The sequence below is a fragment of the Chelmon rostratus genome, chromosome 22, assembly GCF_017976325.1.
Source record: "Chelmon rostratus isolate fCheRos1 chromosome 22, fCheRos1.pri, whole genome shotgun sequence".
NCBI classification, from domain to species: Eukaryota; Metazoa; Chordata; class Actinopteri; order Chaetodontiformes; family Chaetodontidae; genus Chelmon; species Chelmon rostratus.
The window spans coordinates 702058-716227 of record NC_055679.1 but is presented as its reverse complement, the minus strand read 5'-3'; the positions used below and the strand labels follow the sequence as shown (position 1 = coordinate 716227).

Below are 14170 nucleotides of genomic sequence, written 5' to 3'. Positions count from 1 at the left end.
GTAGGCAAATATAATATGAATCCTCCCTGGGAAGGCTGTGGTGCAGCAGGTAGTTGGTCATCCAATAAACACGTGGTCTGTGGTCCAATACCTGGCCCCTCCTGACCACATGTTAAGGTTTCCTTAGTTAATTTAAACACAAGATACTTGTGCTCAAAAAGAGGATTCATTCTCAGTGAAGAACCTTGGAGCTCTAATCTGCATCTATACCTGCCAAAGAGCAGTGATTCCTAACACGTCTCTGGGGGTCATCAGGTGGAAACCTCCCTTCAACAGTGTTTCGCCTACTTAGTCCCACTACACCTCCAGGAGGTTAGGCAGTGAACTCCAGCGTCCCAGAGTCACCTCCCTAGTGCCAGTTCACACTGCTCCTACACAATCCAAACAGCACCGCCACGTTCAACTGACCCAGAGATGCTCCAGGTAGTGGCCAGTACCGATGCTACCATTTAACTATTGCTAATGCTAATGCTAACCGCTAGGAAGAACAGAAGAAGACAATACAGTTCCGATGCTACCATTTAGCTAATGTTACGTGCTAACCGCTACCTGCTAAGAGGAACAGAAGAAGACAATAAAGCTAGATTCACCTATACTGTTAATGTTAATTGCTAGCTACCAATACTAACTGCTAAGATACTATCATACTCTCACCGCTTTAGCTATTGTTAGCTGCTACAATGCTACCACAGGCCTAGATGCCACATGTAACTGCCGATTGCCACACTACCATCATCTACCCCTGCCTCTCACCAACTGCACCAAGAAAAAGCGGGGTGGGAATACAAACCCTGGTTCGAGTAGGGGATAGAAAATAAAGAGGTAGAGTCAAAAGATGAAAGTAGGGATTGGATACAGACCCTTGTTCGGGTAGGGGGTGGAAAATTTAGAGGGTGCTGAAGGTGGAGGCCTAAACCACAGACTAGATTTAACAGCCTCTTCTAACATTTCCTTCAAGAAGCAGCAAACCCTACCATTTCCTTCAAAAAGCAAACAGAGCAGGAAAACAAACCCTAACATTTCCTTCAAGAAGCAAACAAAACAGGAAAACAACCAAAAAGATCAAAAAACAAGCCAACTCTGTATCTTACCACGCAAACTCACCTGAACAGGCCGCATGGTCCCAAAGAGAGACTCTAGCTGGCCACACCCCCACCTTATCTAAACTTCCTGGTTCTCTTCCTATTGGCAGAGCGAGAAGATGGGGCGGGGAAAGCAGAGCAGAGGAGAGGTGTCTTGTTCAGACTTTAACCTCTTCTCTTGCCGGGTTAGGCATGCATGTCCTCTGCCCCCCCCCCCCCTTAAACTTGCTGTACCTGAGCAGAGTGGGCACGATTGATCGCCCTGTACCCAGAGACTTAGGTTCTGCGGGGTTGGCAACACATCGTATGTCGCCCCTATCAAAAATTTAATACGCCCTTCCTCCATATTCCACAGGTCCCTCCAACTAAGTTTCCTCTTCTCAACACCTTCCCAATTCAACCATTGTCCCTGTTTGGCTTGACCAACTGCTTTTGCCCCTCTTAACAACTCCTCCTGCCTACGCACCTGTTCCACTACAAGCTTTCTTTTCTCCTTTAGACCTGCTTTATTCCACACTGGTTTGCCTGGGCCAAGCCCCAAGCCTCCCCGGCCAAATTGAACATTTCCTACTATTTCTGCATGCCTAAGAGCTGCCTCTGCCTCCTGCACTGCTGCCCTTGGGTTCCATTTCCTCCCCCCAGAAGGATTCGGAACCACATTGCTAACTTAAACAACTTAAACAAGACACTGAACTCCAAATTGCTCCTGATGTTAGGCCAGTGCCTTGCATGGTAGCATGCTTTCGTCTGTGTTTGAGTCTGTATGTGAAAGAGTAAATGAGAGGCAGATTGTGAAGTGCTTTGCATAAAAGCACTTTAGAAATGCAATTTTTTTTATATGTGAAATGATTCATGATTTGTCGTTTCCCTATTTTGATCATGGTGCAGAAGATGTTGCAGACAGAAAGTCACTGGAGCAAAGCTAGCAGCATCATCTTCAGTGGTTAGCTTTCCAGTCCATAAAATTTCTCACTGTTGGTGCCCTTCTACTCTCCACCTGCAGCTCCAGAAGACTCTGTCAGAGTTGGACGAAGATGATCCTTGCTATGAGTTTCGTCGAGAGCGATTCACTGTCCACCGCACGCACCTCTACTTCCTCCACTATGAGTATGAACCCAGCTCTGACAACACGGACGTCACTCTAGTCGCCCAGCTGTCCATGGACAGGTACTGTTCTTCATCCACAGTAACAAAACTCAGCCAGATAGGTAGTCTGTTGCAAAAATGTATCAACATTCCAACATTCAATGCCTTCCTGTGGTGTTTGTTGTCGGTAACTCTATAGTCGTACGTGGTGACCGAACTTTCTGCTATCCCGTGTGAAGGAAACCACGCCTTGCGCTCTGCACATGATTAAAACTCACAACTGCCTCTTCAGTCATTGTCCACATTTGCACCAAATCAAGATCCTCAAAGCGGATCTCGTGTAGCCCATGAACACACTGGATACCAGAAAGTAGGTAATCTTTTCTAGTCCGCTCCCAGCCTCTCGTTTTGGGTGACATGAAGTTCATTCGCTCCACATCTGGCTCAAGCTTACTGCAGCAATAGAGATATCCCCTTTGTTTTGCTGCCTTTTTATGCAGAGCTTTTTAAACCAGATTGCCTCCATCATTCCCAGGAAAGTTCACACCTTTTAGCACTGAATTGACTTGTGTCAATCTTGTGATGTTTTTACCTCCTGACCTGCATTAAGTCCACCCAACTGTATGTCCCTGGTCTCATAAAACAATAATGTTAGGATAATGCCAAGATCTAGCAGCCACAGACAGTTACGTCCCCTCTCGTGCTAAAATGTGATATGATAGAGACAAAATAGTTGGTGACTCAAACATTCACACATTTTAACCTTGTGCATCATGTCTCTGGCCCCACTTGTACTTAACCTTGGGCACACCCTTGACTAGTTTTTGCTCTGGGCATGTCTCTGAATTCCCTGAATATGACTGACTTTGTCTCTGACCACAAATGTTTTGCCTTTGATGCATCCGTGCTACCCATTACAATAACCAGAAATGTACAATCCGCTCTTGCATCTTTCATGAGCAGTCTGCAGCTTATTTTCCAGTTGGCAAATTGTCTTCCTCACTTTGCTAATATTAATGGCCAAGTTTGTTGGTTTAATGAAGTGTCTACATCAGTCCTTGACGCTTCCACTCCATACACTTCTAGGGCTTTCCAACTTATTAATACAGCCCCTTGGAGCAACAACGTCAGACAGCATAGAAGGGAATATAAGAAAGTTGATGGAAAAAATCAGAATTTTGAAATTCAACACCTCTAAATAAAGGAGCTATTGTTTAAACTGAGCCAGCCTATTAAAGAAGTGCAAGGTTCCTACATTTGACTTGATTAAAAGTAATAAACTCAACCCAAGGCTCCTGTTCAGCTCTTTTAACCAGCTTGTCAATTCCCCTCCTCCACTCTCTCAGATCCGGGTCATTCCAGACTATTTTAAAATTGTCAGTGTTTAGCCACTTCTTAAAAATCCCTCTTGATCCAACCCAGTTAGTGATAGTTACAGACCAATCTAAGCTACACTTTTTATCCAAAGTCTTTGAAAAATTGTCACCAAACAAATTCTGAGGTTGGTTGCGGGTCATGAAATCTTTGACAAAGCTGGTCGTCAAGCACGCTCCATTCTCAGTGAGTTACAAAAATGTCTGATACATCATGCGCTTAGAACCCGTAAAAGGACACGGTGAAGCTCATGATGCAGCTGATGCTGCTCTCTGAGAGGAGCTGTCGTGGAGGACAGAAGGACGAAGGAAGTGATAACCTGTGCAGCTGGACATCCTGGTTTAGAGTGTACATGGGCGACTGATCAGGTTTATATTTCATGTGACAAGGGCCATTTACAAGCCATGAAGCAGAATGCTTGTCAGTGTTCTACTAACAACATGCATAGAGACAATGAGGCATATTGACAGATCTGTAGCATCTGATGAGTTATATAAAAATCAGATTTTAGTGGATTTGAAACACCCCACTGTCAGATTTCGTAAAGAGCATTATGTTAGTTCTTGAGATACAAAAAAAAAAAATCCAGGGATTTTTACCATCAGACATCATCATCTGCCACTTCTATGATAGTTTTGGTGTTTGTTTAATCACTAACTGCTGAACAAGGGGATTATAAGCAAATCTAACATCCAAGTCCTCTTAATTTGAACCGTCCATATTTAGTTATGTACATGTACCTACTACCTACTACTTTCTCTTCTCATAATGGGATTTGGTCATTTAAGTTGCTCCAGGTTATCCCTGTAGACATTTGAATTTGACTGAATTAATGTCTTCATACAAGTCCTCCAATGTCCTGATACAAAAACAGGAAGGACATCAAAACATAATTTCTCTTTGAACTGCTATTTTATTTACTTCTCTACTTTGACTGGTGCAATTTCTGGACCTGTAGTGCTCAGTCACATCAGAAAGTGACACCATGAAAATCATTTGCAAGCTTGGTAAAGTAGTGACTACTTGTACTCCTATTTGTTAACCAGACACTACAACAGCACAGTTAATTCAAAGGAACATGTCTGTACCAACGGTTGACTGTGAACCCCACCGAACAGGTTTATGTAAAACCCTGGCTGTGGTGGAAGTACTCAGATCCTTCACTTGAGTAAAAGTTGCAATACACTTTTTTCTTGTTCTTCAGAAAAATGACCTCTCTGACTGGTATAGGATTCTATCTGACATTATTAGAAGTATAACCTCTTTTGGCCTCAAACAGTTGAAATGAAATGAAACCATGAGAGAAGTTTAGATCAAAAATCTGTCTTTGGTAGAACTGCTGACAATTTAAAGACACAGTATATACATATTTGAGATGTGATAAGGAGCCAGAACCAGACAGCTTTTTGTAGGTCACAGTCCAAAAATGTGGGAAACCAGTAGTTTAACTTTCAACAATAGATTGTATTTTATGAGTTTATCATGTGTTTTAATGTTAAACAGTACACCTGTGAAATAAATGTAGTTGTTTCACACAATATTTTTCTCTGAAATGTAGTGAGTAAAAGCATAAAGTAGTATAAAACAGAAAGACTCAAGTGAATTATACTTAGTGTAAGTACATTACTTGAGAAAATGCAGAAAGTTACTTTGCACTGCTGCACACAGTTGGATTTGTAGTTGGCCAGTGGTTACCAAAATTGAATTTCATGCAATAGCACAGTGTAAAGTTTCTATATTTTAACTGTCAGATTAACAACATCTATCATTATATGGTTAAGATTCAGGATTTGACAGTGTCCCGTTTCATTCAGCTTTCTCCACCAGTGAGGGCAGTGCCTGAACTGTCAGCAGTTGTTTCTGCTGCAGCCTCTCTGATCCTGTTTTCCAACTGAACAAATGATTTTGTTTCCAGTTTTTTAAGGTCAGAGATGCATGTCTGAAAATGTCCTCAAAGCTCAAGGATGATGAAGGGGACCAACAAGACAGGGAGCCAGGCTCATTGCTTAGTAAGCTTGAAACCTCAGCAGTAATTGATGTAGGAGTCGAGGGATGAACATTCATCAACGCAGTTGAAAATTTGTGCTATTGCCAATGCAGTAAAACAAAAACAACAGCAGACTGATTTTCCCTCAATTATGTTTCCTTGTTATGGTAATTTAGCTGTAACTCCTGGCTTCACTTTGTTTTCTTATCATTTATGTTAACAGTCTTTCTTTGTGTTGTTGCCATGACCTTGCCCCCCAGGCATCATTTAATTCCCACATTATTTAAGGTAATGTACAAAACAGGGGTAGACTATAGCGGAATGAAATTAGAATGTCACTCAGACATTAGCAAGTAATAACAAGGCACAAGAATAGTGCTATCTGTCCTCATTTTTGCAGCAAAACCCTAAAATATCAAGATATTTTTTCATTGCCCACTCCTTGTTCAGTAAGCTTGAAATAAACTGCCTTAGGCCATGTTCCTTCGAGAATGATCAGTTTTCGTTATAGCAACTTCACAGACATTCCTAATATGCCACAAAAGGTAAACCTTCCATATGAGGCTATTATGTAGAATAATCTAATACATTGTCACTGGAAATTGCAAAGCACAATTATGATCTCATGGGGGATAAGCCTTTTGGTTTAAATTACCCCATGGTACGGTAAATTGCTCAGCAACATATTATATTTTGGAGTGTTTATGTGTTATAAATACCAGTACCCTTAACAGCTAGCTGGGTTTAGACTTTGTCCTGTTTTAATGAGGCCCATTCAGCAAATAATACAATCCCACCTACAGGTAGGGAAGCAAATGAATTGTCTGGTTACTGTAGTGAGGAAACATGCAGAGGAAGTGAGATGTGGAGAAGGAAAGGAGATTGTCAAAAGTTGGTTTTACAAATTAAGGCATGGAGGCTTCAGAATTTAAAATAGTGAAATATATCAAGCTCAGTAAAGGGAAAAACAATGACCTTCATGGATTCTCCTCTGCTTTCCAACAACAGTACTTTACAGCATTGATCCTCAACCCGTGGGCCGCGGCCCACTAGTGGGCCGTGGGTCATTTGGTACTGGGCTGCACAGAAAGAAAAAATAATTTCCATTATTTTGTTTTTTCACATAATTTGAAAAACAGGTGGTGCCTGACAGTGCCAGTCTTGACATGATTAAAAAGTGGATTTACGTTCATTATTATTGTTATTATTATTATTAAAGAGAAAATACCACAGTTTTTAATGCCGATCTTATCATTTTATTTTGTTTTTATCTGCTACACCTTTAGACTGGGCCGTGAAAATAAGACTTTTATATCAGACATTAAAGTGGGCCATGGTACAGAAAAGGTTGGGGACCACTGCTTTACAGCATGACACTGAGCAGAGGTCAGCCTGAGCATCGCTGAATGGTCTTCAAAGCACAGCCCTGTCTCCAGTTAAAACATGCTGTCACTAGCTTTCCCTAATATAGCAAATTTAAAACAAACATCTGTACCCCATTTGTATATCAAGTCCAAGGTTGAGTAACTCTGAACTTTATATCATCACAAAAAAATGAAAAAAAAAAGTTTAATCGTAATGTTTACGTAGGGTCACATGTCTCAGTTTTTAAGATCACAAAGGAACAGAAACAGCTGGAAACAGCAACAGGGCTCAATACTTAAACATCTTCCAGATTTTGCCAGATCAAAAAATAGTAGCCACGAGAGCACAGTCATCACATTTTAGAAGGACACCCTACCCAGTTTTGTGTCGCTGTTTTCGTCATTTACGAGACGTTTCATGTAATATGGCAACCCGACATTACACAGGATGCACATTCAAAAGACTTTTTAGGATTAAAGTGTTTATGCACATGTGATGGTTAGGGCCAAATGTTGAGCCTCAGTGTCTTTGTCATGCAGACAACAATGTGTCTGTAGTGTATTGTCTCACAGTTTAAAATTGTCCGGTATCTAAAGTTAGAACGGAATATAAGTTATTATTGTGTTCCCACACTCAGTATGTTGTTTGCAGTTATCCATGTTCACATTACATGTGGATGGTTTGACATTTTAGTATCTTGTCTGCAAGTTAGTGTTTTGTTGAGACAAGTTACTATGTAGCACAAAAAATATTATCTTGTACCAAAATTTAAAAAAGAAATATTTCATTTCGGCTCTTTGTTTTAACATATAGTGTTATATACTAATATATTTGTGTGATGTCACGCCCCCTGTGCCCCGCCCCCTACAGGCTCCAGATGTTGGAGGCCATCTGTAAGCACTGGGAAGGCCCCATCAGCCTGGCCCTGTACCTCTCTGATGCTGAGGCCCAGCAGTTCCTGCGCTATGCTCAGGGCTCCGAGGTGCTGATGAGCCGCGGGAATGTTGGTTACCACATCGTCTACAAAGAGGGACAGTTCTACCCGGTCAACCTGCTGCGAAATGTGGCCATGCGGCAGGTCAACACACCCTACATGTTCCTATCAGACATCGACTTCCTGCCCATGTATGGCCTCTATGAGTACCTCAGGTAAGAGGAGAAAGAGAAATCAGATGGCGGTGTTACTGACACTCAGCATTTTATATGAGCTATTGCACATGTATACTGTAGTAACATGCAATATGTCATCCGATCCAATCTGTGTGTTTATGTAGGAAGTCAGTTGTGCAGCTGGACATGGCCAACACCAAGAAAGCTCTGGTGGTTCCAGCCTTTGAGACGCTGCGATATCGTCTGTCTTACCCAAAGTCCAAGGCTGAGTTGCTCTCTCAGCTGGACATGGGCACACTCTTCACCTTCAGGTTACCCACTGTTTCTATAGGCAGCAATGTTTAAGAGTCTTCAGGTTTTCATTCCACAACACACTACAGCAGCACTTTTTGCATTTTCCTGTCTGCAGCAGAGTAGCAGAGGTTGTGTAAACCAGCAATATTGATTCATCTATTTTTTTTTTTTTTTCATTCATTAACTCAGATCTTTGTTTAATCCTCTGGAGCACACGGAGACTCACTTGCACTTGTACTGAGCAGGCAATAGATAAGACACAAAAATCAAAGAAAACTGAGAAAAGATAATAAGCAATTAAAATGATGGACAACTACATTCGAATATACAGTTAAATTGTTGGAATGCTACTTAAAAACTTGAGGAGGATATAACAAAAACTATTTCACGTACACATATCAAGATGAAATTCAATGGAATTGTGGAGAATGCATGCCAGAGTTAACCTTTTTTTTTACAAAACAGATTGTAGATTCTACTCAGATGACACAATTACACGTTTCTGTTCAGTCAACTAACCCAAATGGCATATCGTCTCTGTCCTACCGTCTGTTTGACCTTGATAAAAGTGTCAAAGTTAGACTGTTCTTAACAGGATGCAAAGAAATGTATTCATGCTTTCATTACGAGCAGGTTGGACTGTTGTAATGCCCTCTTCACTGGCCTACCAAAAAAGCTGATAGGAAAACTTCATCTAGCTCAGAAATCAGAACTCACCAGACATTTGACAAACACTAAGAAAAGAACATGCTCCTATTTGAACTACCCTACACTGGCTCTCCATTTCTTTCAACTGATTTTGAGATCCTTTTAATCACAAACATAGGTCTTAATGATATCATTATCTCCTTACATCACATACCTTTTAACTCCTTGTCAACCAACAAAGTGTCAACCTTATGGTCCTGTCGCTTTTTGTTGCTGTTCCTAAAGTAGCCCACAGAACAAACGGGGAAACTGCCTTCAGCTGCTACAGTGTTCCAAGAATGTGGAACACCCTGCTGGGTTAGCATAAGATACGCAGTCGTCTGAAGATCTGCTTATTCAGGAAGGCATTAAAGGATAACTTTCCTTTTTTACAACCTGGACCTTATTTGTAGCATTAAATACACCCATTTACTCACCCAGACAACTTTGGTGGCATTTGGAGTCGTTTTGAAGAAATTAGCCCCAGAGGAGCGGCGCGTATATCCGTATAATGCGAGTACTCAGGGCATCCATGCGCAGCCTCTATATAACGCATAATCTGCGGCGAAACTCGTTCATATTCCAATATTTAGTTATGATATGCCGGTGCTATTCCCCTCTAGGGCTAATTTCTTCAAAACGACTCGAAATGCCACCAAAGTTGTCTGGGTGAGTAAATGGTCATATTTAATGCTACAAATAAGGTCCAGGTTGTAAAAAACCAAAGTTATCCTTCAAGGCACTTAATGCATACCTGTCAGGTACACTGACATTCATTCATCTCCTTCTTCTTAGTGACCTCTCATCACTAGATGTTACATCTAATGTTCAACATGCTGCCCCCTGCGTTACCGGAGGACTCAGCTGTTAGGTGGTCAGTTATCATTTGCTCAACACGTATGACTCTTAAACATAGTTCTGAGTAAATGCAGCCGTCCCGTAGCCTGACTGAGGACATGAAGGCTGGACGGTGGGAACTCTCCTGGCTGGTGGAGCTCTGTTTTCCCCTCCGTCCGTGCTTCGCTCCAACTTTTTCATTTAACACACATTGGTTATACGCATCTAGGATCAGGGTTTAATGCAAAAAATAGCAACATCCCAGGCTTCAGCCCTGAAAGCTCGCTCTGGCAGTTTTTTGCTTTTTGTTTTGTTTTTACCCTTTAATATCAGTTTTACTGTATTGTGTTCTGCATTGCCATCATTATCACAACAGCAGTGAACACAGACAGATGCTCCCACACCACGCGCTGTAGAAAGGCAGGAAGACGGCAGTAAAGATTTCTTTGTTTGGTTGGAGAATCGGGGTGTTTATTTTCTCCGTGTGCAGCCCTTCAAGGCGGTCACACCTCCTTCAGTCACACTGACTTTGCTACACCCGTCTGGAATTTGCAGTCAGTAAATACCTCTGTTATCTTGGCCGTTGAGAAAGAAGTGTTGTGATGGCACAGAAAAGTCACCAATCAAAAATGATTTGGTCTACAGTGTGAGGTAAACCAACACTCTGTTAATAAAAGTCTCAACTTTTAAGACCTTCTGTGATATAGATGCAGGTTTGTAATCTAAATGCCACCTTATATTTTCAAAACTAAAGTAAACTATCTCACTTCATTTCAGGAAAACTAGATGTGGGAGCATAGTCCACGCTCCTTCTAACAATAGCCTGATAAACCCTTTCCTTTCTTTACCACCAGGTACCATGTGTGGACTAAAGGCCACGCTCCTACTAACTTTGCCAAATGGCGGACAGCCACCACACCCTACAGGGTGCAGTGGGAAGCCGACTTTGAGCCCTACGTCATGGTGAGGAGGGACAGTCCTGAGTACGACCGCCGCTTCGTGGGGTTTGGTTGGAATAAGGTGGCTCACATCATGGAACTGGATGCACAGGTAACTTACCTCCTCTTCCTCTACTTATCTATTAAAGGTCTGTTGAATATGTCAGCATACTTCTTTTGCATACTGTCTGTAGTTCATGAAAAAATCATTTAAGAATACCAAATAATTGTGTTGGAAAAGCTGCAAACATTTAGCACTTTTTGTTCTGTAGTGTTTTTAAGTTAAGAAATGAGTTCTGTGCAGTTTAGTTCATCACTGTTGTTCGGCTGTACAGCAAATGCCCCTGTAGACAAATGTCACCATGCATCTAATTATGATTAGGCTTTATTATTAATGCTTTATTAAGTTATCTTAGGTCTGGTTTGGATAAAGCGCTCAATATCTGTCTTTGCACTGACCTATTCAATGAAATGCCAGCTTATAATGAAAGAGCCTGATGGTGTGATTGCTCAAAGTCTTGGTTCCTGATTTCTGCTGGTTCTGCAATAAAGATAACTAACAGGAAAATTAGCTGTATCACTAAAGCTGCACCAAATAATCATTTATTATGTTGACAAAGGATATTATTGTTATGTGAAAGGTCATTTGTAGAGATGAAACAGAAAATGAAGATCAACTCTGCAGTTTCCCTCAGCACCTCTGTACATTAAACAACATTCAAACAAATGTATTGCAGCTGAAAGTCCCTACAGCCACGATGCTGCCACGTGTAAAATCAGGTTGCACCATATAAGTTAATTACAATGTATGAATGTAGAATTTTTAGCTTCATGAATTCATTTATTTATTACTAACTGTTTTCATGATAGAACGCAGACAAATAAAAATAAAGCCAAAGAAAAGGTTTCTTCGATAATGAGGCTCCACCAGGAGCACATGGTCTTTGTTGTAATATTAAATAACGTTGTTGGGTGATGTTGTATCATTTGTCACACAGTCCATACATGTAGCATACATAGTATGCATCACTTTCTCTTTTTCTGTTCAGACATCTATGATAGTTCTCTTCATATCTGTAATTAATCTCACTTTTTCTCTCATTTCAACTGAATGAACTGTCGCCCTCTGTTACAACATGTTAATTAGGGATAAATTACTGAAAAGGTTAAACTTAAGTTTTCGCATAAGTGGAGATGGTGCAACTACACAAATTGGTGAGGTTAACATGAACCCTAAGTAGCTGCAGTGTAGCAGTTAGTGTTAACGTCTTAACTGCCAATCAAATTTGTGTGCAGCTGGAGCTCAGGAGCAGGTGGAGAGCTGGACACAATAATGACTCACAGGTTGGCGTGTCGTAATGAAGACGTGAGGTCCACACTGATAGTTCTTCCTGTCCTTCTGTCTCTGCAGGAATACGAGTTCGTGGTTCTGCCCAATGCCTACATGATCCACATGCCTCACGCGCCCAGCTTCGACATCACCAAGTTCCGCTCCAACAAGCAGTACCGCGTCTGCCTCAAGACCCTGAAGGAGGAGTTCCAGCAGAACATGTCACGGCGTTACGGCTTTGCCGCCCTAAAATACATGACAGCTGAGAACAACAGCTAGCCACCACTGCAGACCCTCACACCCCCAACCCTGAACTACTGACACCCTCCGTGGGCTGGGGAGGAGGGGGCACAGGACACGGACAGCCCATGTGGGGCCATCAGGATACTTTTAGACTTGAGTCCCCGGACTTTGTTAGAACGTTTGACCCTCAGTTGGGGACTGCAGGGGTCTTTTTGTCCATTCTTTGTCCTCTGCTGTGGACGCAAGGGATACTCCAGAAGGAGATCTCTTTTGCCAGGATGTCAAAGTTCGTCTTTCACAACATGAGTGACTGCTGGGTCTCGGTCCTGGCTGTGTGGGCCCTGACATCTGCAGACAAAGGAAAGCAGACATTCAATGCCTTGCCATATTTGTAAGACCAGTGACAGAATTGCGGGCTGTAACATAATTGTGTGTGTGTGTGTGTGTGTGTGTGTGTGTGTGTGTGTGTGTGTGTGTGTGTGTGTGTGTGTGTGTGTGTGTGTGTGTGTGTGTGTGCGCGCGTGTGTGTGCGTGTGTGTGCGTGTGCGTGTGTGTGTGTGTGTGTGTGTGTGTGTGTACATGCAGGTAGATGAAAAAGGTGACTGTGTGTGCTCCTCCAGGACAGCGCTTAGTAATAAGCTTCAGGAGAGCTGAAGATGTGAAACATTGTGGGCTTACATTCTGTTTGCACGCCTTCCAAGTGCCAACTAAGAGCAGTGGCAGATTGACTGACAGCCCACCCCAACTCAAATGCAAACCGTCGCCAGGCAGAAAGATAAGACAAAGCAGTGAGCATGTCCACACGAATTCTGAAAATCTCATTGTGACGACTAACACACATTCAGATATTGAGGTGAGCAGCCAGCCAGGTGACTGTCTGCTGCTGCTTGCTTTGTTTAATAAGTGATAGAGATCAGAATAAATCCTCCCCCTCGTCATATGACAAGGGAAGTTAAGTGCCAGGATGGCTGGAGGTCATCCGTGCAGTTGATATTCTATCGCCACATCAGCCTGAATGTGCTGCTGGAGAATGTTTCCAGTGTTTTGTCACGACTCCAGAGTCTGACAGCAGCTGGTTCAGTGTGCTTTTTGTGTTCATTTTAAACACCTGCTAAAGTCTTGTTGGTTTGTGAAGCTGCCACCCCAGCACCCCGAGCGGCACACTGAGGCGAGCACCAGTCACTGAGCTTACTGTTTACTTTGCCTTCCAACAGTCACTTTTATTTATGAGTGTGTTCACAGTCCTGATGGGGAAGCAGGAAGAGCTAGTGTCTCCACACACCATCAGGAGGGTCTGAAGAGGACTGGAAGGAGAGTCTAAACTTTATGAAAATCAGCCACTTGCAGTCAGGAGTGAGTCACACACACTCTTTTCTTTCTGCTCTTTCAACTTTCTCTTTCTTACAACCTCAGTGGCGTCCAGTAACACCGCAGTAGCGTGTGTTCTCCTGTTTCTGTTGCCACGCATTATCCTCGTGACCCTGATGTGGGTGTGTTATGAATATTCTGCCTACTTTGTTCAGCAGTACCTGCCAGACAAACTTCTATGCCCATTTATCAAGTTTAGACAGGACACACAGGCAGACAGTCACTGTATTATACTAAAGCCACATGATAAAAGTATCCAAAACTCACTGTTGGGTATCTACATCATGTCAAATTAAAACTGAAGTTATGGAATATAGACAAAACTATGACAAAACTTCTGCAGGTTACTAGTTAAGTTACAACAGTAAATTTTAGTTAGCTAACAAATATTCTTAATCTTCTCTTCATAAACTCATTGATTAACTGCATTTAAGGACAACAAGCAAAAGAAAAAAAGTTTTATCATTTT

The 14170-nt window shown here is 42.1% G+C and overlaps 1 protein-coding gene across 1 annotated transcript in view; it reads left to right on the top strand.

Annotated features, from left to right (window-relative positions):
• Positions 1 to 12802, top strand: part of large1 (LARGE xylosyl- and glucuronyltransferase 1) — a 92044-nt gene extending 79242 nt beyond the window's left edge. Inside the window, exons 11-15 of the mRNA XM_041963864.1 lie at positions 2086 to 2249; positions 7765 to 8043; positions 8169 to 8315; positions 10677 to 10872; positions 12172 to 12802. Of these exons, the coding sequence (XP_041819798.1) occupies positions 2086 to 2249; positions 7765 to 8043; positions 8169 to 8315; positions 10677 to 10872; positions 12172 to 12369 (984 nt within the window). The 3' untranslated portion in view covers positions 12370 to 12802. The remainder of the gene's footprint in view (positions 1 to 2085; positions 2250 to 7764; positions 8044 to 8168; positions 8316 to 10676; positions 10873 to 12171) is intronic.
• The last annotated feature ends 1368 nt before the right edge of the window (positions 12803 to 14170 follow it).